This window comes from Lepus europaeus, chromosome 7, assembly GCF_033115175.1.
Source record: "Lepus europaeus isolate LE1 chromosome 7, mLepTim1.pri, whole genome shotgun sequence".
NCBI lineage: Eukaryota > Metazoa > Chordata > Mammalia > Lagomorpha > Leporidae > Lepus > Lepus europaeus.
In genome coordinates, this window is record NC_084833.1 from 32,011,597 (window position 1) to 32,032,371 (window position 20,775).

Below are 20,775 nucleotides of genomic sequence, written 5' to 3' on the forward strand. Positions count from 1 at the left end.
TATTTTGGGGGGCTGGCATAGCAGGTAAAACCAATGCCTGTGATGCTAGCATCCCATAGGGGTGCTGGTTCATGTCCTGGCTGCTCCACTTCAGCTAAAGGCCCCTGCTAAAGGCCTAGGAAAAGCATCAAAAAATGGCCCAAGTGCTTGGCTCCTGTCACCCAAGTGGGAGACTTGGATGACACTCCTGGCTTTGGCCTAGCCCTGCCCTAGCTGTTGCAGCTACCTGGGGAGTGAACCAGTGGATAGAAGATCTGTTTCTCACTCTCGCTATAATTCTGATTTTCAAATAAAACAAATAAATCTTTTAAAAATAAAAAGGATCTTGAATTAATGACAAGTTGTTTTCCTTTTCCTTCTACTCTCTTCTTTTGCTCACACACACACAAAAAAGGAACCAAATCTAAGAGCTGGTCATATCCTGTCTGGTAAAAATCTTTATTTGGTCACATAAGGGGAAGTTGGGAAAACTCTCAAAATTCCTCTTCACAAAATTTATCTCAACATTTCCAGAGAATATTAATAAGAATACAAAATGGATACACAAGTAAAATTGGCTTTGTGGGTACTGGTGAAATAAATACTCATAATCAAAGCCCAGACATCTTTTCAAGTCTTATTATTAAGATGTCAACATTTCCCAAATCAATCTATAGATTAAGCACAATCTCAATTAAAATTCCAGCAGGTTGGGGTAGATGTGACTCAATGGGTTAAGTCACAACTTGGGACCCCTGCATCCCATGCTGGAGTGCTGGTTTGAGCTGATCCAGCTTTCTGCTAACATATCCTGTGAGGCAGCAGATAATAGCTGAAGAGCTGGGGTCCTGCAACCTAACGTGGGAGACCTAGATGGAGTTCCAGGCTCTTGGCTTCAGCTTGGCCCAGTCCTGGCTGTTAAAAGCATTTGGAGGCAGGGTCTGGGGAAGGGGCGGCAGGCGCCATGTCTGGCCGGGAAGGTGGCAAGAAGCAGCCCCTGAAACAGCCCAAGAAGCAGGCCAAGGAGATGGATGAGGAAGATAAGGCTTTCAAGCAAAAACAGAAAGAGGAGCAGAAGAAACTCGAGGAGCTAAAAGCGAAGGCAGCAGGGAAGGGCCCCCTGGCCACAGGTGGAATTAAGAAATCTGGCGGCCGGCGCCGTGGCTTAACAGGCTGATCCTCCGCCTTGCGGTGCCGGCACACCGGGTTCTAGTCCCGGTCGTGGGGGCGCCGGATTCTATCCCGGTTGCCCCTCTTCCAGGCCAGCTCTCTGCTGTGGCCCGGGAAGGCAGTGGAGGATGGCCCAAGTGCTTGGGCCCTGCACCCGCATGGGAGACCAGGAGAAGCACCTGGCTCCTGGCTTCGGATCAGTGAGATGCGCTGGCCGCAGCGGCCATTGGAGGGTGAACCAATGGCAAAAAGGAAGACCTTTCTCTCTGTCTCTCTCTCACTATCCACTCTGCCTGTCTAAATAAAAAAAAAAAATAAAAAAAATAAATAAATCTGGCAAAAAAGTAAGCTGTTCCTTGTGCCTGAAGTGAGATGCCCTTGATTGCATTCCTAGCTAAACATCTCGATTCCCGGCCATAACATCTTATGCCACCTGTAGTTAGAATGAAGTATTAAGAGTTAAGTGTTACCTTGGAGCCTGTTGTACATTTACAAATAAAATTTTGTAAAAAAGGGGGAAAAAAAAAAGCATTTGGAGAGTTAACCAGTAGATGACGCTCACTCTTTCAAGTAGATGAAAAACTTTAAAAGAGAAGAAAAGTAAAATCCAAGTGATTATCTAAAGAAAAAAAAAAATCCCAGCATGTTTCTCTTGAAATTGCCAAACTGGGGCCAGCGTTGTGGCATAGTGGTTAAGCTGCCACCTATGACACCGGCATCCCACATGGGCACCGGTTTGAGTCCCAGCTGCTCCATTTCTGATCCAGCTCCCTTCTAATGTGCTTGGGAAAGCAGCAGAGGATGGCCCAAATGCTTGGGCCCCTCCACTAATGTGGGAGGTTGAGACGAAGCTCCTGACTCCAGGCTTTGACCTGGCCCCACCCTGGCCATTGTAGCCATTTGGGGAGTGAACCAGTGGCTGGAAAACCTTTCTCTCTGTCCCTCCCTCCCTCCCTCCCTGTAACTCTTTCAAGTAAATGAAGCTTTTTTTTTTTTTTTTCCACAAAAATTGCCAAGTTGATTCTGTGGAAATATAAAAGCATTTTGAAAAATAATAAAATTAGAGTACTTACACTAACATTTCTTTTTGTTCGATAAAGATTTATTTATTTACTTTTTTTGAAAGGCAGAGCTACAAAGAGGCAGAGGCAGAGAGAGAAAACTCTTCCATCCACTGGTTCATTCCCCAGGTGGCCACAATGGTTGGAATTGCGCCTATCTGAAGCCAGGAGCCAGGAACTTCTTGCAGGTCTCCCACGTGGGTGCAGCACTTGGGCCATCTTCTACTGCTTTCCCAGGCCACAGCAGAGAGCTGGATCAGAAGTGGAGCAGCCAGAACTTGAACTGGTGCCCATATGGGATGCTGGCACTGCAGGCAGTGGCTTTACCTGCTATGCCGCAGCGCCAGCCCCACTAACTGATTTCAAGATTTGTTTAAAAGGACAATAACCAAGACTGGTTTTGGCATGAGGATAAATATATAGAGCAATTGACAGAGCAGGAAAAAGTACACACATATGTACTTTAGTGTGTGGTCAATGAGGCTAGGGCAGTTTGATTTTTTTCTTTAATCACATAGTGCCAATAATAATTAGATATCTAAATGTGAAAGAGTGAGCACTGGCCCTTACCTTGCAGATAAGTAATATCTCAAAATGGATCACAGGCCTAAATATGAGTCAAGACTATATTTCTGGGGCCAGCACTGTAGTGTAGTGGGTAAAGCCGCTGCCCGTAGTGCCAGCAACCCACGTGGGCAACGGTTCAAGTGCCGGCTGCTCCACTTCTGATCCAGCTCTCTGCTACGGCCTGGGAAAGCAGTAGAAGATGGCCCAACTCCTTGGGCCCCTACACCCACATGGTAGACCCAGATAAAACTCCTGGCTCCTGGTTTCGGATCAGCCCAGCTCCAGCCATTGCAGCCATTTGAGGAGTGAACCAGCAGATGGAAGACCTTTCTCTCTGCCTTTCAAATAAATAAATCTTTTAAATAAACAAAAAGACTAAGATTTCTAGAAGAAAATACAGATAAAAGTCTTTGTGATCTTGGATTAAACACATATTTCTTAGATATAAAAAACTAAGTTTACTAAAGATAAAATAGGATTTTATAAAAATGTAAAACTTTCACTCTGTGAAAGATTATACTCAGAAAATGGAAAGGCATGCCACAGAATAGAAATTACATGCAAAACATAGCTGATGAAGAACTTGTATCCAGAATTACAAAACTTGGTGTAGGGCTAATCTTATGAGTATAAACATTAACTGAAAATTGATCTCTGTAAAAAATAACAATGGGAAGGGGAGGAGGAAGAAGAAGGGTGGGAGTATTGGGGGGGGGGGAAGCATCATTTCCCAAATCTGTATATATTAAATGCATGAAGTTGTATTCCTTAAGCAAATTAAATTATAAATAAATAAACCTTTAAGAATACTTATTTATGGGGTTAGCGCCTTAGTATAAAGCCACCGCCTGTGGCTCTGGCATCCCATACGGGCACTGGTTAGTGTCCCAGCTGCTCCTCCCCCCCCCCCCTTTTTTTTTTTACAGGCAGAGTGGACAGAGAGACAGAGAGAAAGGTCTTCCTTTTTCCGTTAGTTGACCCCTCAATGGCTGCTGCATTGCGCTGATCCAAAGCCAGGAGCCAGGTACTTCCTCCTGGTCTCCATGTGGGTGCAGGGCCCAAGGACTTGGGCCATCCTCCACTGCCTTCCCGGGCCACAGCAGAGAGCTGGCCTGGAAGAGGAGCAATTGGGACAGAATCCAGCGCCCTGACCGGGACTAGAACCCGGGGTGCCAGTGCCGCAGGTGGAGGATTAGCCTATTGAGCTGCGGTGCCAGCCGCTGCTCCACTTTTAATCCCACTCCCCACTAATGCATCTGGGAAACCACTGGAGGATGGCCCAATCGCAGAGCAGCTGGAACTCCAATCTGCACTCCAATATGGGATGCAGGAGTCTTAAGCGGTAGCTTAACTTATTGTGCCATGAAGCCAGCCCCTATAGAGAATTTTTAGAACTCAATAATAGAAGATGCACAAAAAAATTAAAATGGTGCAAAAGATTCAGACATTTCTCCAAAGGAGATGTATAAATGGCCAGTAAGCTCATAAAAGATGCTCGGGGGGCAGTGTTGTGGCATAGTGGGTAAGGCCATTGACTGTAATGCCAGTATCCTATATGGCAGCTGGTTTCTGTTCTAGTTGCTCCACTTTCAACTCAGCTCCCTGCTAATGTGCCCAGGAAAGCAGCAGTGGATGGCCCGAGTCCATGAGCCTCTGCACCCACAGGACAGACTGGGATGAAGTCCCTGGCTCCTGGCTTCAGCCTGGCCCAGCCCCAGCCATTTCAGCCATCTGGGGAGTGAACAAGCAGATGCAGGTCTCTCTTTCTAACTCTAACTTTCAAATAAATAAATAAATCACTTCTAGAAGAATAGATGAACAAATTTTAGCCTAATCATCCAAAGTAAGTCAGCAATTAAAAAAAGGAATAAGCTAGTGATATTTACAAAAACATGGATGAATCTGAAAAACTGTTAACCTAAGTGAAAGAAGTCATATATAAAACACTACATTCACTAGGATCCAATTCACATGAAATTTTATGTAAAGGGTAAGTTTACAGTGACAGAAAGCACCACAGTAGTTGTCAGGGACTAGGGGTGAAGGAAAAGACGCACTGCCAAGGAGCACAAGGGGACTTCTGGGACCACAGACGTTTCCTAGCCGCTTGTGACTGGTGGTCATCACACAACTGTGTGTCTGTTAAAGTCATCAAACTGTACTCTTGAAGTTAATGAATTTCATTATATAAATTATATCAATATTCAGTAAATCTGACAAAAATGAAGGCACTCAAAAATTATTTGATACACATACACAGAGGTTACTGAATTCCTGCAAGCTCATATTTTCTGTTACTAATTATCACAAAATGGAACTTTAATGGAGAGTATCATCACGCCTGAAAAATTCTTAAGCTCTGTCAAGTCCTTATCTCCTAAAAGAAATGTTAGAAGGGCTTCCAAGTTTGCTTGCTTTTTAAAATTTTTTAAATTTATTTTCATTTTATTTGAAAGGCAGAGACAGAGATCTTCCATCCTAATTCCCTCCCCGAATGACAGCAACAACCAGGAGCCAGGAACTCAGTGGGTGTAGGGACCCAAATACTTGAGCCATCACCTGATACTTCCCAGGGTGCATATTAGTAGGAAGCAGAGATAGAATTTGATCAGGCATTCTAATATGGGATGGGAGTGTCCTGAGTAGTATCTTAACTCTGCTCCAAACAGCCATCCCCAAGTTGTTTTCAACCTTAGCTTTTCAAAAACAAAAACAAAGTGCTACCTTAAATTTATGAGAAACTGTTTTCAACAATTTTGGGCATTTGAGTAGTGCAGCTTTTGATTTAGACTGAATATGATCTTGAACAAGACATAAATTTTTCAGGGCCACTGTTTCTCAATATGCATAAAGAAGATAATGGTCTAAAAGATTTCTATAAAAGATAAGAATCCTCTAAACTCTAGGTAGGTGTCTTCTCTGTGTTTTGAGCACATGTGGGACAAAACAGCTTACTTATATCAAGTGCTGAGAACATCTGACAATCAGAAGAAAGCTTCTAGGAGCTGTCCAAGTTAGACTACTTAAAATCAGACTTACTTTCGGAGCGTATCTGAACAAGCAAGATAAAAGCTACAATTCTAAGACATAATCAGGATACATTACGGATCTACACACAGAGGAATCAGTCAAATACAAATTACAGAACTATGGGGTTTTGTATTGAGAGTTCTCAAACATCAATTTCACAAGTGAGAAGTTATAAAGCAATTTGGTGGACAACATGGCTTCACCTCCACTTTTTTTTTTTTTTTTTTTTTTGACAGGCAGAGTGGACAGTGAGAGAGAGAGAGAGACGGAGAGAAAGGTCTTCCTTTTGCCATTGGTTCACCCCACAATGGCCGCTGCGGCCAGTGTGCTGCGGCTGGCGCAGCCACTCCTGGTCTCCCATGCGGGTGCAGGGCCCAAGCACTTGGGCCATCCTCCTCTGCACTCCCGGGCCATAGCAGAGAGCTGGACTGGAAGAGGGGCAACTGGGACAGAATCCGGCGCCCCGACTGGGACTAGAACCCGATGTGCCGGCACCGCAGGCGAAGGATTAGCCTATTGAGCTGCGGTGCCGGCCTTTCACCTCCCCTTGTAAAGAGAACCTGAGCAGTAATACGAGCCATGAAGAGTAATATGGTTACATATATCTTATCTGGGAGTTTATTTTATCAAGCTGCATAAAGCTAAAGCTATTGCTAAATTCTGTTACATTGTGCACTGATGTCCTGTTAGAAAAACTGAAATCCAAGGTAAATTAAATCTGGCCTTTAGGAGGCTGGCAGACAGAATCCAAAATGAAATAAGTGATGGTACTCTTTTTTTTCTAATTTTGACAGAGTTACAGAGAGAGAGAGAGAGAGAGAGAGACAGAGACAGAGAAAGGTCTTCCTTCCGTTGGTTCACTCCCCAAATAGCCACTATGGCCAGCGCTGCGCCGATCCGAAGCCAGGAGCTAGGTGCTTCTCCCTGGTCTCCCATGCGGGCACAGGGGCCCAAGCACTTGGGCCATCATATACTACTATCCTAGGCCACAGCAGAGAGCTGGATCAGAAGAGGAGCAACCAGGACTAGAACCGGCACCCATATGGGATGCCAGCGCCACAGGCGGAGGATTAACCAAGTGAGCCAAGGCGCGGGCTTTCTTTTCTAAAGTGTCCTGGGATCTGAGAAGTCTATACACTCTAAAAAGATGCTTCTACTCACCTAAGTGGATGAGCATTTATGGAGGGCAAATGGCAACCATGACCTGTACAGCCTCTATAGAGTGTACAGGAAAGCAAGGGCAAAAGTCCCCGGGTTCTAGTGCCGAGTGGAGCGCCGGTTCTGTCCCGGTTGCTCCTCTTCCAGTCCAGCTCTCTGCTGTGGCCTAGGATAGTAGTATAGGATGGCCCAAGCGCTTGGGCCCCTGTACCCACATGGGAGACCAGGGAGAAGCACCTGGCTCCTGGCTTCGGATCAGCGCAGCATGCCAGCTGTAGCGGCCATTTGGGGAGTGAACCAACAGAAGGAAGACCTTTCTCTCTAACCCTGCCTGTAAAAAAAAAAAAAAAAAAAGGTGATCCATGGAATATAAGACACTGGATGGAAACTGCTTGTTAATCTTGTTAATTTGTTTCCTTCGGCTAGCGCCTTGGCTCAATAGGCTAATCCTCCACCTGCGGTGCCGGCACACCGGGTTCTAGTCCCAGTCGGGGTGCCGGATTCTGTCCCAGTTGTTCCGATTCCTGTCCAGCTCTCTGCTGTGGCCAGGGAGTGCAGTGGAGGATGGCCCAAGTGCTTGGGCCCTGCACCCGCATGGGAGACCAGAAGAAGCACCTGGCTCCTGGCTTCGGATCAGTGTGGTGCGCTGGCTGCAGCGGCCACTGGGGGGGGGGGGTGAACCAAGGGAAAAAGGAAGACCTTTCTATGTCTCTCTCACTGTCCACTCTGTCAACAAAAAAAAAATGTGTTTCCTTCATTAGACTGCAGACTCCAAGAAGAAACTACCTGTGCCTGGTTCACTACTCAATCCCTGATACATAGTTTGCACTCAATAAAAATTTGTGTGATTGTGGAGACACCAAAATTCAGTCTGTTCATGAACTTAAAAAATACAGGAAATTGGGGATGGTGTTGTGGCATATCTGGTTAGGCTGTTTCCTGTGATGCCAGCATCCCATATGGGCATTGATTTGAGTCCTGAATGCTCTACTTCCAATAGAGCTCTCTGTTAATGTGCCCGGGAAAGCAGCAGCAGATGATCCGAGTCTCTGGGCCCCTGTACTCATGTAGGAAACCCAGATGGAGTTCCAGGCTCTTGGCTTCAGCCTGGCCCAACCCTAGCTGTTGCAGCCATTTGGAGAGTGAACCACTAGATGGAAGAACCCTCTCTGTCTCTCCATCTTTGTGTAACATAGCCTTTCAAATAAATAAAACTTAAAAAAATAAAAATAAAAAATATAGGAGCTCGAGGTCACACATTTATTTAAGGATGACTGGGAGGCAGCATTGTGGTGTGGTGGGTAAAGCTGGTGCCTGAGACACCAGGATCCCATATGGGCACTAGCTCATGTCCTAGCTGCTTCATTTCAAATCCAGCTCCCTGCTAATGTGCCTGGGAAAGCATCGAAAGGTGGCCTAAGTGCTTGGGACTCTGTACCCATGTGAAAGATCTGGAATAAACTCTGGGCTCCTGGCTTCAGCCTGGCCCAGCCCCAGCCATTGCAGACACTTGGGGAGTGAACCAGTGGAGTGGTTCTCTGTCTCTTCCTCTTTCTATGTAACTCTGACTTTCAAATAAATAAGTCTTTAAAAAAAAAAAACTGAACTCATTAATTAAACTTCACGTTAATCAGTAAATTAGAGTTTACAATTAGTATACTGGAACCTACTATTTAAACTATGATATAGTTTAATAAATTAAGACTAAACTGATTAAACTCAGTCTTATTTAATAATCCAAAATACAGTCAGCTCTCAGGATCCATTGGGGATTGATTCTAGGACCCCTCTCAAATACCAATTCCCATAGATGCTCTGGTGTAATATTTTCATGTAGACTACGCACATCCCCTTGGATACTTTAATCTTCTCTAGATTACTTACAATACCTAATGTAATGCAAATTATATGCAAATATTTATTGTTCAAGAAATAATGGCAAGAGAAAAGTCTGTGCATATTCAATGCAATCACAATTTATTTTTCAATATTTTCAGTTTGTAGTTGGTTGAATCCATGGACATGGAATCCATGGAACTGGAGGGCCAACTGCACTGAATGGGAACTATTAACTAGAATTAACAACTGACTATGGCATCTTTGATCATCAACTAGCTGATTCAATACCAAAACAGAAGATGCTTTGTGAGGAGAGAATGAAAGCTTATGGAAGTAGAGGATCTTGCAGTTTACTGATCCTTATTCTAACGATCTCTGTTTAAAGAACAGATCGTCTTTTAGAATCAAATCACCACCTCGGACTAGTTCCAACCAATTCTTTAAGCCAACCATTTTCCAAGATTCTCTACCAGTTACCAATAGCAATTCTACCTTTAAAATATTAGTGTTATGGGGCTGGCATTGTGGTACAGGTTAAGCCACAGCCTGGAGATGCCAGCATTCCCTGAGAGCGTCAGTTGACTGCCCCATTCCCTATCCACTGCCCTGCTAATATGACTGGATAGGCAGAAGATGGGCAAAGTGTTTGGGCCCCTGCCACCCACATGAGACACCCAGATGGAGTTCCAAGGCTCCTGGTTTCAGACTGGCCCAGCCCTAGCCATTGTGGCCATTTGGGAAGTGAACCAGTGAATGGAAAAATCTCACTCTGTTTCTTTCTCTAACTCTGCCTTTAAGATAAATAAATCTTTTTTTTAAATATTACTGTTATAATTTATAAGCAAATGTTGGGGAGCACTGTGGCGCAGCGGGTTAAAGCCCTGGCATCCCATATGGGCACCAGTTCTAGTCCCAGCTGCTCTTCTTCTGATCCAGCTCTCTGCTATGGCCTGGGAATGCAGTAGAAGATGGTCCTGGGGCTAGTGCTGTGGCGCAGTGGGTTAAAGCCCTGGCCTGAAGCGCCAGCACCCAATATGGGCGTCGGTTCTAGTCCTGGCTGCTTCTCCTCCCATCCAGCTCTCTGCTATGGCCTGGGATAACAGAAGATGGCCCAGGTTCTTGGGCCCCTGCACCCGCATGGGAGACCTGGAAGAAGCTCCTGGCTCCTGGCTTCGGATTGGTGCAGCTCTGGCCGTTGCAGCCATCTGGGGAGTGAACCAACGGAATGGAAGACCCTCTGTGGCTCTACCTCTCTAACTCTTTCAAATAAATAAAATAAATCTTTGAAAAAAAGAAAAAGAAAATGTCATCTGTTTTGCCATTTATAAGTTTTTTTTTAAGATTTATTATTTGAAAGGCAGAGTTAATGAGAGGGAGAGAGTGAGCACTTCCATCTGCTGGTTCATTCCCCAAATGGCCACAACAGCTGGAGCTGGGTCAATTTGAAGCCAGGAGCTTCTTCCAGGTTTCCTATGTGGGTGCAGGGACCCCTATGGGATGATGGCACTGCAGGCAGCGGCTTTACCTGATACACCACAGTGCTGGCCTCTGTATTTTAATTTTATAGAATTTGTTTTAAAAAATATTTTAAATTTATCAGCTTCACATATACTTGTTTTTATATATATATATATATATATATATATATTTTTTTGGACAGAGTGGACAGTGAGAGAGACAGAGAGAAAGGTCTTCCTTTGCCATTGGTTCACCCTCCAATGGCCGCCGCAGCCAGCGCGCTGCAGCCAGCGCATTGCGCTGATCCGAAGCCAGGAGCCAGGTGCTTCTCCTGGTCTCCCATGCGGGTGCAGGGCCCAAGGACTTGGGCCATCCTCCACTGCACTCCCTGGCCATAGCAGAGAGCTGGACAGGAAGAAGGGCAACCGGGACAGAATTCGGCGCCCCGACCAGGACTAGAACCCGGTGTGCTGGCGCCGCAGGATTAGCCTATTGAGCCGTAGCATCGGCACTTGCTTATATCTTGTAAATTTTCATTTATGTTCTTTGTGAGCAATGATGCTTCCTTCTTGGTCCTGAAACAAAGACAGATCTTAGCTTTACCTTTTGGGTTCATAGCCCTGTAACCACCTCTTACTACAAAGAGGAAGGGCAAAGAAGCCAAAAGAAACATCTGAAGGCATTGATTTTAAAACATTTCTTTGATATGGGCCTTTTATTAGTCTGTTTGCATTGCTAAAACAAAATACCCGAGGCTGGCTATTTTACAAAGAAAATATTTTTATTCAGTACACAGTTTTGGAGATTCAAGAGCACGGGGCCAGAATCCGCTCTGCTCTAATGAGGGCCTCTCAGCAGATGGCATCACACTGGCAAGAGTAGGCATAAAAGAGATCAAATGATGAGACAGGAAGCCAGAGATGGATTCTGCAGCCAGACTTGCTCTTTTATAACCCATGCTCAGGGGAACTAACCAGGGTTCCCACGAAAGTGCTAATCCCATCCGAATGCAATGCATCGGAGGACCTAGGCTTCCACGAGGCTTCACCTTTTACAGGTTCCACCACCTCAATACCACTATAGAGGATGCCAAGGCTTCCGCACATGAAAACCCTTAGGGTCAAAACACACTTAGACCACAGCAGACGTTCATGAAAATGTAAAGAAAGCTTCCAAAGTTACTATCTTCCCCCCCACCCCAAAAAAAGTATATACACACAAATGCTGAGGCACTTTTTTGCAGTTCGGGATCCCTTAAAACTTGATCACAGGCCCCGGAATAGGGACTCCTGCCTTAAGAGCATAACTACACACAGTTTCAGACAACACAGACAAGTACTGAGTTGACGCGATTTTGGAGTCATGCTGTCAACGCACAGGACACCAAAGGCAAGGCCATCAAGCAAAGAACAACTAAACACCTAAACCAAAAGACCTCTTTTATCAGAAACAGAAGGGAATAAAACTACTAGGTCAGCCATACACACCCACATTTGAACAATCAATCCTGGCACCACGAGATGCAACAGATGCCATACGTTAATAGTAGGAGTAATAACAACTAATGCACTGCTCTGAGCATATTGCATGAATTCATTTAATTTTTAAAACTGTTAGGTAGGAAGGTAGATATTAGCCTGTGTGTGTGAAAAGGGGCTAAGGGCAAAGATAAGAAGTTCATGTGGAAAGGCACATAGCAACCTTAGAAGCATGCTTTGGAAGCAGCCCAGTATGTACACATCAGAAGTACTGCCCATGTCCAATAACCTTGGGGGGGGGGGGGGGGTCCCAGCCCCACCCCCGGAAACATCCCAGGCCTAGCAGCAAGGGGGCTATTCGGTCTGACAAAGCCTCAGGAGGAATTTCATGTCCCAAAAACCCTTTGTGCAGCAATATTCCAGAAGAGGGAAGGGGAAGAAGAAAAGGAGCGAAGAATTGGATCCCATACCCCTACAAACCCCAGTCTAAATGCAGACTGGGCACTCAGTATCTTGCTGAGTCACCTCCAGCCTGTCTGGTGTACTCTTCAGCAAACTTTGCCAATCTGTGTCTCACTTCTGAAATTCTTTTAAGGAGGGGACAAGAAGCTCTGTCTCGGTCATCTCTGGTAACAAAACCACCTGAAGAGACAGACGTATTTTCCTTGTTTTAAAGGTGGGAAAACAGACGATTTCTTGTATATTGGCGAGAAGGCCTAATAAATGCATGATGTGCTTCCAGCATGTTTCCCTAGAGATAATGTGACCCATTATTTTATCAAACCTACCTGATAATAAGCCACGATAAAATAGGACCCATTAATGTCTGCTGTAAAAGTATATTGACTAATAAATTAGCTGGAAAGGGCTTTGATCATCCTGGAAGAAACACACCTCAAACCCCAAAACCTTTGCACTTCTGCCAAATATGTAAAATTACTGATCATCTACACTTTAAAAAGACAGCATCAACACTGACATTCTTAGACTATGACACTCCCTCTTAAAACTCTCATTTTTGGACTCACTTCAAAAAACATTCTCAATAAAAGACGTGAATAAGTCGGGCACTGCTGGGAGTATGCGCAGAAACTGCCATCCTTTCGTCTACCAGACTTGCTCCCTGCCAGGGATCTGAAATGACTCCGCCAAACACAGGCAGCAAACAGAATGCTCTCAATCTCACGGGAACCAGGCCCCCAGGCAGTGAAGTTAGGGTGTGGTGAACTCATTCACTTTTTAGTTTTAACCTGCACAAGCACAACCCTGGCTGGAATCAGCTTTCCCCTTTTCAAACACTCTTAATTAAACCTGCAATTTATACTCCACCCTCTTGTTTCTCAGAGCACTTCAGAAAAATTACAATGTTACTGAGACTGGAGACACAAACATTCTGGACATTATTCTAAAATCTTAATTTCTCATGCAATTGAAAAACCACAAGTAACTAGGCTGCCATTTGAGCAACTGCTTTTTTTTTTTTTTTTTTTTTAAAGACTTATTGATTTGAAAAGCAGATCAACAGAGAGATTATCCATCTGTTGGTTCACTCCCCTGATGGCTACAATGGCCAGGGTTAGGCCAGGATCAAGCCAAGAGCCAGAAACTTCAGCTGGGTCTCCCACATGGGTGGCAGGGGTCCAAGTATTTGGGTCATTTTCCACTGCCTTCCAAGGCACATCAGAAGTTGGATGGGAAGTGGAGCAGCCAGGACACAAACCAGCACTCCAATATATGTCAGTGTCAAGCAGTGGCTTAACCTGCTGTGCCACAGTGCAATGCTAATTATTGACAATGTTACCGCACAAGTAGTATTAAACCCTAGCTCAAGGCCACATGCATAAGAAAGCCTGATTATTTGCATTCAATCTGCATAAAATTATTCCTGTGCATAAACTGTTGAGAGGAAATGGCTTAAAGTTTAAATGAACTTAATTATTATCTTGTAACCACACAAGATATATTCAGATGCTATACTGTCATTGGTTCTATTTCATTGAAAGAAATAATGAATAATTGACAAAAAACTATATTTGGTGAAATGGTCATTTTTCTATCCAATTTTATTGTTTATAGCCATTGTCATATTCCCACTAAACAAGGGTCTTTTTGCTTTTTACTTGTTAAACTTCTTATTCAGTGAAGCACTAAGTCTTTTTACTGTGATGTAAGTTTAAAATAAGTTATCTCAAAAACTGGAAAAAAAAAAAAAGAGAAGTTAGGTGGGTGGTAGGGAGGGAGGGCGGTTTTATCATGTTTAGACTTGTATCTATAAATCATACTGAGTCTGTTAAAAAGTAAAATGAAAAAGTAATCTGAGAAGTGACGCCAACGCTGCTTCTAAGCAAAGCCAAATTTGCTTACAGTGAGGTCTGCGCACCCTGTGGGGGCTGGGGGAGTCCGACTTGGCTTTGTCCTGCACAGCTTCATCAGAAGGTTCCACAGCATCTGCAAGGCCTCGCTCAGGATCACTCGATGTTGATTTTCCTGCTTCTTTTACACTGGACTTGTCAAGGTTTTCAGACATTCTCAGTTCGGATTGAATGCTTTCCTAGGAAAGAAAAAACAATGAACCAAGAGTTCTAGCTCTGTTGCCAACTAGCAGTGTGATTCTGCACAAATCCTTCATCTTTTCGGATTTCGGTTTTCTCACCTATAAAATAAATGGACTGAGGCTGTCACTGTGGCATAGCAGGTAAAGGCACCAGTTCGAGTCCTGGCTGCTCCACTTCGCATCCAGCTCTCTGCTGTGGCCTGGGAAAGCAGAAGATGGCCCAAGTGCTTGGGCCCCTGCACCCACGTGGGAGATCCAGAAGAAGATCCTGGCTCCTGGCTTTGGATCAGTGCAGTGCCAGTCGTTGTGGCTAACAGGGGAGTGAACCAGCAGACGGAAGACCTCGCTGTTTGCCTCTAACTCTGCCTTTCAAATAAATAAATAAATCTTAAAAAATAAATGGACTTGCTAAGATCTTATTCAGCTTTAATACTGCACTTCAATGATTAAACAGACCCTTGAAAAGCGACACCCATGATTTATCAAATTTGTGGAGCTCCCATAGTGTTAAGTTGGGATATTTCTGACCCAGGCCCAAGTACCATGTCACAAGAACCAGGGCCTGAAATTATTAGAAGGTAACACTATAAACTGCTTGCTTTTAGTTTAAAAAAGGGAAGAGATGCAATCTTAAGTTTTTGACTTCCGTTCCTGAGCGCTGATAGGGAAACTCCTTGGAAATAATGCTTTTAATCAGGCTTCCAAGTGAATACACAGAGCTGTAGTTGATTTTCTGGCCCTATCATGTGGATAAGGTAGCTGGTGATAACAATCAGGACTGTAGACTTTTTTTTTTTTTTTTTGACAGGCAGAGTGGATAGTGAGAGAGAGAGAGAGAAAGGTCTTCCTTTGCCGTTAGTTCACCCTCCGGTGGCCGGCGCGGCCGGCGCACTGTGCTTCTCCTGGTCTCCCATGGGGTGCAGGGCCCAAGCACTTGGGCCATCCTCCACTGCACTCCCTGGCCACAGCAGAGAGCTGGCCTGGAAGAGGGGCAACCGGGACAGAATCAGGTGCCCCAACCGGGACTAGAACCCGGTGTGCCGGCGCCACAGGCGGAGGATTAGCCTGTTGAGCCACGGCGCCAGCAGGACTGTAGACTCTTATGCAGCATTTAAGAGAAATGTATGGGGTAAATATTTTCATTAACTCATTGCCAGACAATAGGAAAACACGGCAAATAAAGAAGTTGCAAGTAACTTAAATACTTGTGATTGGGTGGGGGTTTTCATTCTTTCAGGTGATTGGTATAGGATTGACACCTGACACTTAGGTTTGGATCAGTTATTCAATGGCTTTTTTTTTTTTTTTTTTAAGATTTATTGGAAAGGCAGGGGTGGGGTGGGGATGGGGTTAGAGAGGATCTTCCATCTGCTGCTTCACTTCCCAGATGCAACAGCCAGCGCTGGACCAGGTCAAAGCCAGGACCCAGCACCTAGGTCATCATCTGCTGCCTCTCCTAGGTACATCAGCAGGAAGCTGGATCAGAAGCAGAAGTGGTACTTGATCCCAGGCACTCTGATTTGGTCTGCAGGGTTCCAGAGCAGCAGTTCAATAGACTGCACCCAATAAAGCTCTCAATTACACAAAATCCTTTCATCAAAGCCACAGCCCACCCCCCACCCCTTCCAGGGTTTTCTATTCCTAGGGTGTTTCTCATCAAGGAGGAAGACAGACACAATGTTTCTGCATTAACAATACTGAAAATAGTTAACATTTGTACTGGCAGCACCTGAAGGTCGTAAAACACATCCATATACACTACTTAGGCTCTATTACACACCTGAAGGATAGTCAAGGGATCAAAAGAAACGTTGACTGCTCCAGGGAGGCCTGCCAGACTCTTCTGCACATTTGAAAGGAATCACTTGATACAATCATCTGAGATTTTAGGGATCTCCATTCAAAGAACAAAGTTACTGGAACTGAAATTTTTCAGGCCTTTATTACTAACAGGAAGGTTAGTTTAATGCATTCCCTCCTTCCAGTACCACTTTACCTTCCAACACCCATCTCCTCAGCTCAAAATCCTATTAAGGGTTTGGAAATGCTCCAAGAGCCAAAGGCTAACAGTAACCAGCATATTCCATAAGAAAGGACAAACACAAACACTCCTAATTTTATCTTCCTCACATGATGAGAAGCAGCCCAGAACAGATGAAGTAATTCTCGTGCGCAGGGAAGGGGAAAGGCAAGAGTTCTAGATCTCTAAAGCTCAGCTGAGTACACTAACCCCACCCTTTTAAAATTCAAGTCCTATCTCCGCCCGGGATACTTTCACCGCCATCCCCCACCCCGCCTGCGCTGGTAAACCTCCCGTTACTAGGGATCCGGCATGATCACTGCCTTCAATTCAATTCAAAATATGCTCATTTGACTAGGACTAGAAAGATGAAAATACAGTCCAAAAAGGGAGGTATTCGTGCTTACAAGGAACCATAATAAAACTTAAGCACTAAAGGTGGCCCTCTGCGGGCCGCGCACTTTGGGGTCTCCCGTCTGTAAAATGGAGCCAGCCCACCTACCGCCTCGGTATGGGGAAAGAGCCAACGGGCTCTTAAGAATAGCGGAGGGAGAAACTAATCCTGCCTGGAAGGAGGTTGGGAAAATCTTCCCGGAAAAGATGACATTTGAGCTGGTCTTTGAAAGGAGTCGGATTTCACTCAATTTAAGAAAAGTAGGGGAGGGGGGAGGGACATTTCACTGGCTAAGTGACAAAAGTGGGAGACGGCCCGACGGCAAACGTGTCCCTTTTAGCTCTGTAAGAGCTCTTCACCCGGCTTTTTTAGCTTCTAACAAGCCAGGACCAACCACACTCCCCACACCTACGGCACACGCACAGGTGAACTCCCCCAGGTAGATGCCCACTTCGTCTGGCTGCAGCGACGAATCCCTGTGTCATCCGGATGCCACTGCGTTGGGGAGCGCTGGGCGCTGGCCACGGCCACCCCCGGCCCTCTGCGAGCCGCGCACTTTGGGGTCTCCCGTCTGTAAAATGGAGCCAGCCCACCTACCGCCTCGGTATGGGGAGAGAGAAAACGTGGGGCCGGGCTCCCAACGGCTCTCCGCAAATGCTAACGAACGAGATGCCGGGGCCACAGGCACCATTCACCTGCTCACACCGTGCTCGCTCATTCACTCAGCAACCCCGAACAAGCCCACAGACGGAGCCGAGGTGCCGGGACCCTCGCACCTGCGGGGAGGACCGGCATCTGCGGGAGCCGCACGCCGGCCCACGCTGGACCCGAGGGGCTCCCCGCCGGAGAAAGGGGAGTCGCTTCCGGCGGCCCTCAGTGCCGCTCCCCCCACCTCCAGATTCCGTTGTAAACAACAGTTTGGGCAGCGAGGGAGTGGCCGGGCCGGCCGCGGGCAGCCGGGCGTGCCCGGAGGGCGGCCTCTGGAGGTGGGCTCCACCCGCCCGGCGGCCCTGCCTCTTCCTCGCCCCCGCCGGGCATCGCCGGGGCCCGACCCGACGGGGAAAACACAAACAAATGCCGGTGGCTGCGCCCTCGCGCCTCCCGTGCGGGCCCCGCCAGCCTCCGCGCCCGCTCCCCTCACCTGTCGCCGAGCCGCCGTTCTCCCTGCTGCCTCTCCCGCCGCGAATCAGCGCGAGGGGCGGGCGCCGCGGCACAGAGGCGGGAGCGATGCGCGGGGGGCAGGGGCGGTTCAGCCTCGGCCCCTCAGAGGCCGCATCCCTCGCCGCGCTGCGGGCGGTTCTCCCTGCCCGCTTCCAGTGGGCAACAGCCAGAGGGGCTGCTCCCGAGCGTCGGGAAGCGGGGAGGCAGCACTTATCGCGGCGGCGCCTGCTCCGCGCAGGGAAGCGCCATGTTTTTGTACGGAAAGGCGGGCGGCTCGCAGCTGGGCGGCGCCATGGTTCTGTACGGAAAGGCGGGCAGCGCGGCAGCAGCCGGCGACCTGAGAGGGACGCGAGGGAGAGAGGGCGGGAAAAGGAAAGGCTCTTCGGGAGCAATGGTGATCCAAACCTTCCCCGTCTGGGCTTTGAAATTTAAATATTCCGTCGTCCCGGTCGCTACCTGAACTGTATTCCTGTGCCTTGGTTTGGGTGGTTAAACACGCGCCCACCACCCGGACAGTCAAGCCTCAGCGGCTGACTTGGTTTGGGTTTTGAGTCATTTTTTGAGCTGCTGCCCGTTGTCTGTCGGAAGAGTAAGACTTCAGCTCTGAAACGCCCTCAGGCCGCAGGTTAGCGTCGCCTAAGGGCTCCTCCGGGTGTGGACAGTTCCCACGCGGTGAGCGCGCAGAGCGTTCCAGAAAGGACCAGCGTTCTGGTGAACCCGGACCAGGGAAGCCCATTTGGTAGCCTCGGCCCCCGAGCCGGGCTGTGACTGTTGAGGACTTTGCCCTGAGAAAACCAGGCTTTTCCCAAACTACACTGATAGTTTGCCCCTGTGCCCGTTCTTAAAAAGTGCAAGGTACGTGAGTCTTGCTAACAGTGCATTTGTAATTACGCCTTAAAATGAAGTCTCCTACCTACAGCCCATTACACTTAATTAATTAGCGCAAAACAGATAAGGGCAGAATTAGGGCTTGCAAACACTATTACTTTCTAAATAGATGTGTAGGTAGTTATTCCTCAAGTATTAATGGTTGAGTGCAATACAGCACCCTCAAGCCATTTATCAATTAGCATGTAAGAATGTCCCCTTAAACACACACACATTCTCAGATGAAGATTCTCTTTAGGAGAGAAAAATCCCCGAACCCTTAAGATGCTCAACTGGAACGGCTGAGCTCCTCAAAGAAGACACTCAGTTCTCACTAATGAGTACAGACTTACGCAGCACAGTCTCCAGATGAGTGTTTGTTAATGCTGACGACAACTTAGAACCTGGGGGACAGTGGTTCTGAAACTCCATCCCAAATCCAGGGTGGGGATGGGGTGATGCCACACAAGAAGGCGTAAAACCTTACCAGGTGTTCTAGTCTGCAACCCAGCTACAGCTCCATCCATGCCTCTCAGAGTAAGAGTCCCCTACTTCCCTTGAAGGATTAGTATCACCAGGTTTCACTCATTGGGACCAATGGATTAATAAAACCCAAGTTTCTCTTGGAGAGGATGCTGTGACCATACCAAAACTACTGATTTAATTTGGAATGATTAACCTGTAAGCTTTGGGTGTTTGGAACCTGTTTCCTTTAAATACATTGACACATGTTCCTTTCATCATTGGCTGCAGGGACTGGAAACTCAAGGGAAAGGGAGTGCACTGCAAGGCTGCTGGACTTGGAAGGAGAAAGACGCAGCTGCTCCGGGGCTCGGCTCCCAGCCTATTACCTTCCTGGAGCACAGGGAGCTCTCTCATCACATCTCTGCTTCTCCCTATAGTCTATTCCACTCCTCCCTCTACTCTGCAGGCTTTTTTTTTTTTTTAAGAGATTTATTATTTATTTGAGAGGCAGAGTTACAAAGAGAGGGAGAGACAAAGGTCTTCCATCCACTGGTTCACTCCCCAGATGGCCTCAACAGCTGGAGCTGGGCTGATCCAAAGCCAGGAGCTTCTTCCAGATCTCCTATGCGGTGCAGGGGCCCAAGGACTTGGGCCATCTTCTACTGCTTTCCCAGGCCATAGCAGAGAGCTGGATCGGAAATGAAACAGCCAGGACTTGAACCAGCACCCATATGTGGTGCTGGCACTGCAGGTGGTTGCTTTACCTGCTAAGCCACAGCTGGCCCAAGGTTGGATTTTCTTACTCGCTATGCCCTCCCACTTTAGATTTACCTATACAGAATTCAATTGGCCAAGCTCATTTTGCAGTCTTGGCAGCCTACAGGGAGGCTGCCCTTGGACCAGGTACCTATTCTTATCTACTGTTAGGGTGGTAGCAAGGCTCAAGAGTCACTCAGGTATAAGATATACAAGTATGGGTCCCCAAGGGATGGGTCCCCAAGAAGGTGTCATAGATGAATGAGGGCCTACAGCAGCCAGTAATTGACCGTTCTAGTGATCCAGGAAGTCTACTCAAGGTATTCAGGGTAGCACTAGACCTGGTTTCAAACCTTCCTGATGCCTGCAGTAAACATGTGCAATTCTTAAAATTTTATTCTAATGAAGTTAGGTAAACTGTCATGCTACTAGCATATTTTCCATGAAACGGTTCTATTAGAATGTTGCGCCTTCTAGAGGCATGAATATAACTAACCAATTAGTTCTGGTTTCCCCTGAAGGTATTAGTTTTGGTTGCCAAATAATTATGCTACTCAATTATGTGCAAAATCAGGATTGCAGATCAGACAGCACATAGTTGCTCTGCCTACTTAATTGGTCTTGCCAGTTTCAGCAGCTTATTTCTGAAAACTCCCTTAACACAATTAAATCATGAACTATCTTCTCTCGTCTCATTGTAAAGAGAGGTACTTTCCCTTCTTACCTATGTCAAAAAACTGTTATTCTGTTTAATTAGGTAAATTGGTATCATATATACATTACAGATGTTAGTCCTTAAATTTCATTTAAAGGCTAGT

General features: G+C 46.5%; 2 protein-coding genes across 13 annotated transcripts in view; one reads left to right on the forward strand and one right to left on the reverse strand.

Moving 5' to 3' along the window:
* TCP11L1 (t-complex 11 like 1) overlaps positions 1–17,938 on the reverse strand; it is a 54,477-nt gene extending 36,539 nt beyond the window's left edge. For 5 of the 12 annotated variants that reach the window (XR_009866370.1, XM_062196341.1, XM_062196334.1 and 2 more), the window contains exons 1-2: positions 17,850–17,938; positions 14,105–14,291 (exon numbers count right to left, since the gene is read on the reverse strand). Coding sequence is in view for 10 of the 12 variants with exons in the window: in XM_062196341.1 (XP_062052325.1) it covers positions 14,105–14,267 (163 nt within the window). In the remaining 2 variants the exon portion in view is untranslated. Of the gene's footprint in view, positions 1–14,104; positions 14,292–14,393; positions 14,442–17,131; positions 17,250–17,305; positions 17,337–17,403; positions 17,457–17,484; positions 17,562–17,849 lie in introns of those variants that run through there. The other 7 variants (XM_062196335.1, XM_062196336.1, XM_062196338.1 and 4 more) reach the window with 7 other exon arrangements.
* Positions 927–12,460, forward strand: LOC133764839 (translation machinery-associated protein 7-like). Its single transcript, XM_062198490.1, has 2 exons — positions 927–1,130; positions 12,417–12,460. Exons 1-2 carry the CDS (start codon positions 944–946, stop codon positions 12,458–12,460), a joined length of 231 nt encoding a protein of 76 aa, XP_062054474.1. The 5' UTR covers positions 927–943.
* Positions 17,939–20,775: the final 2,837 nt, after the last annotated feature.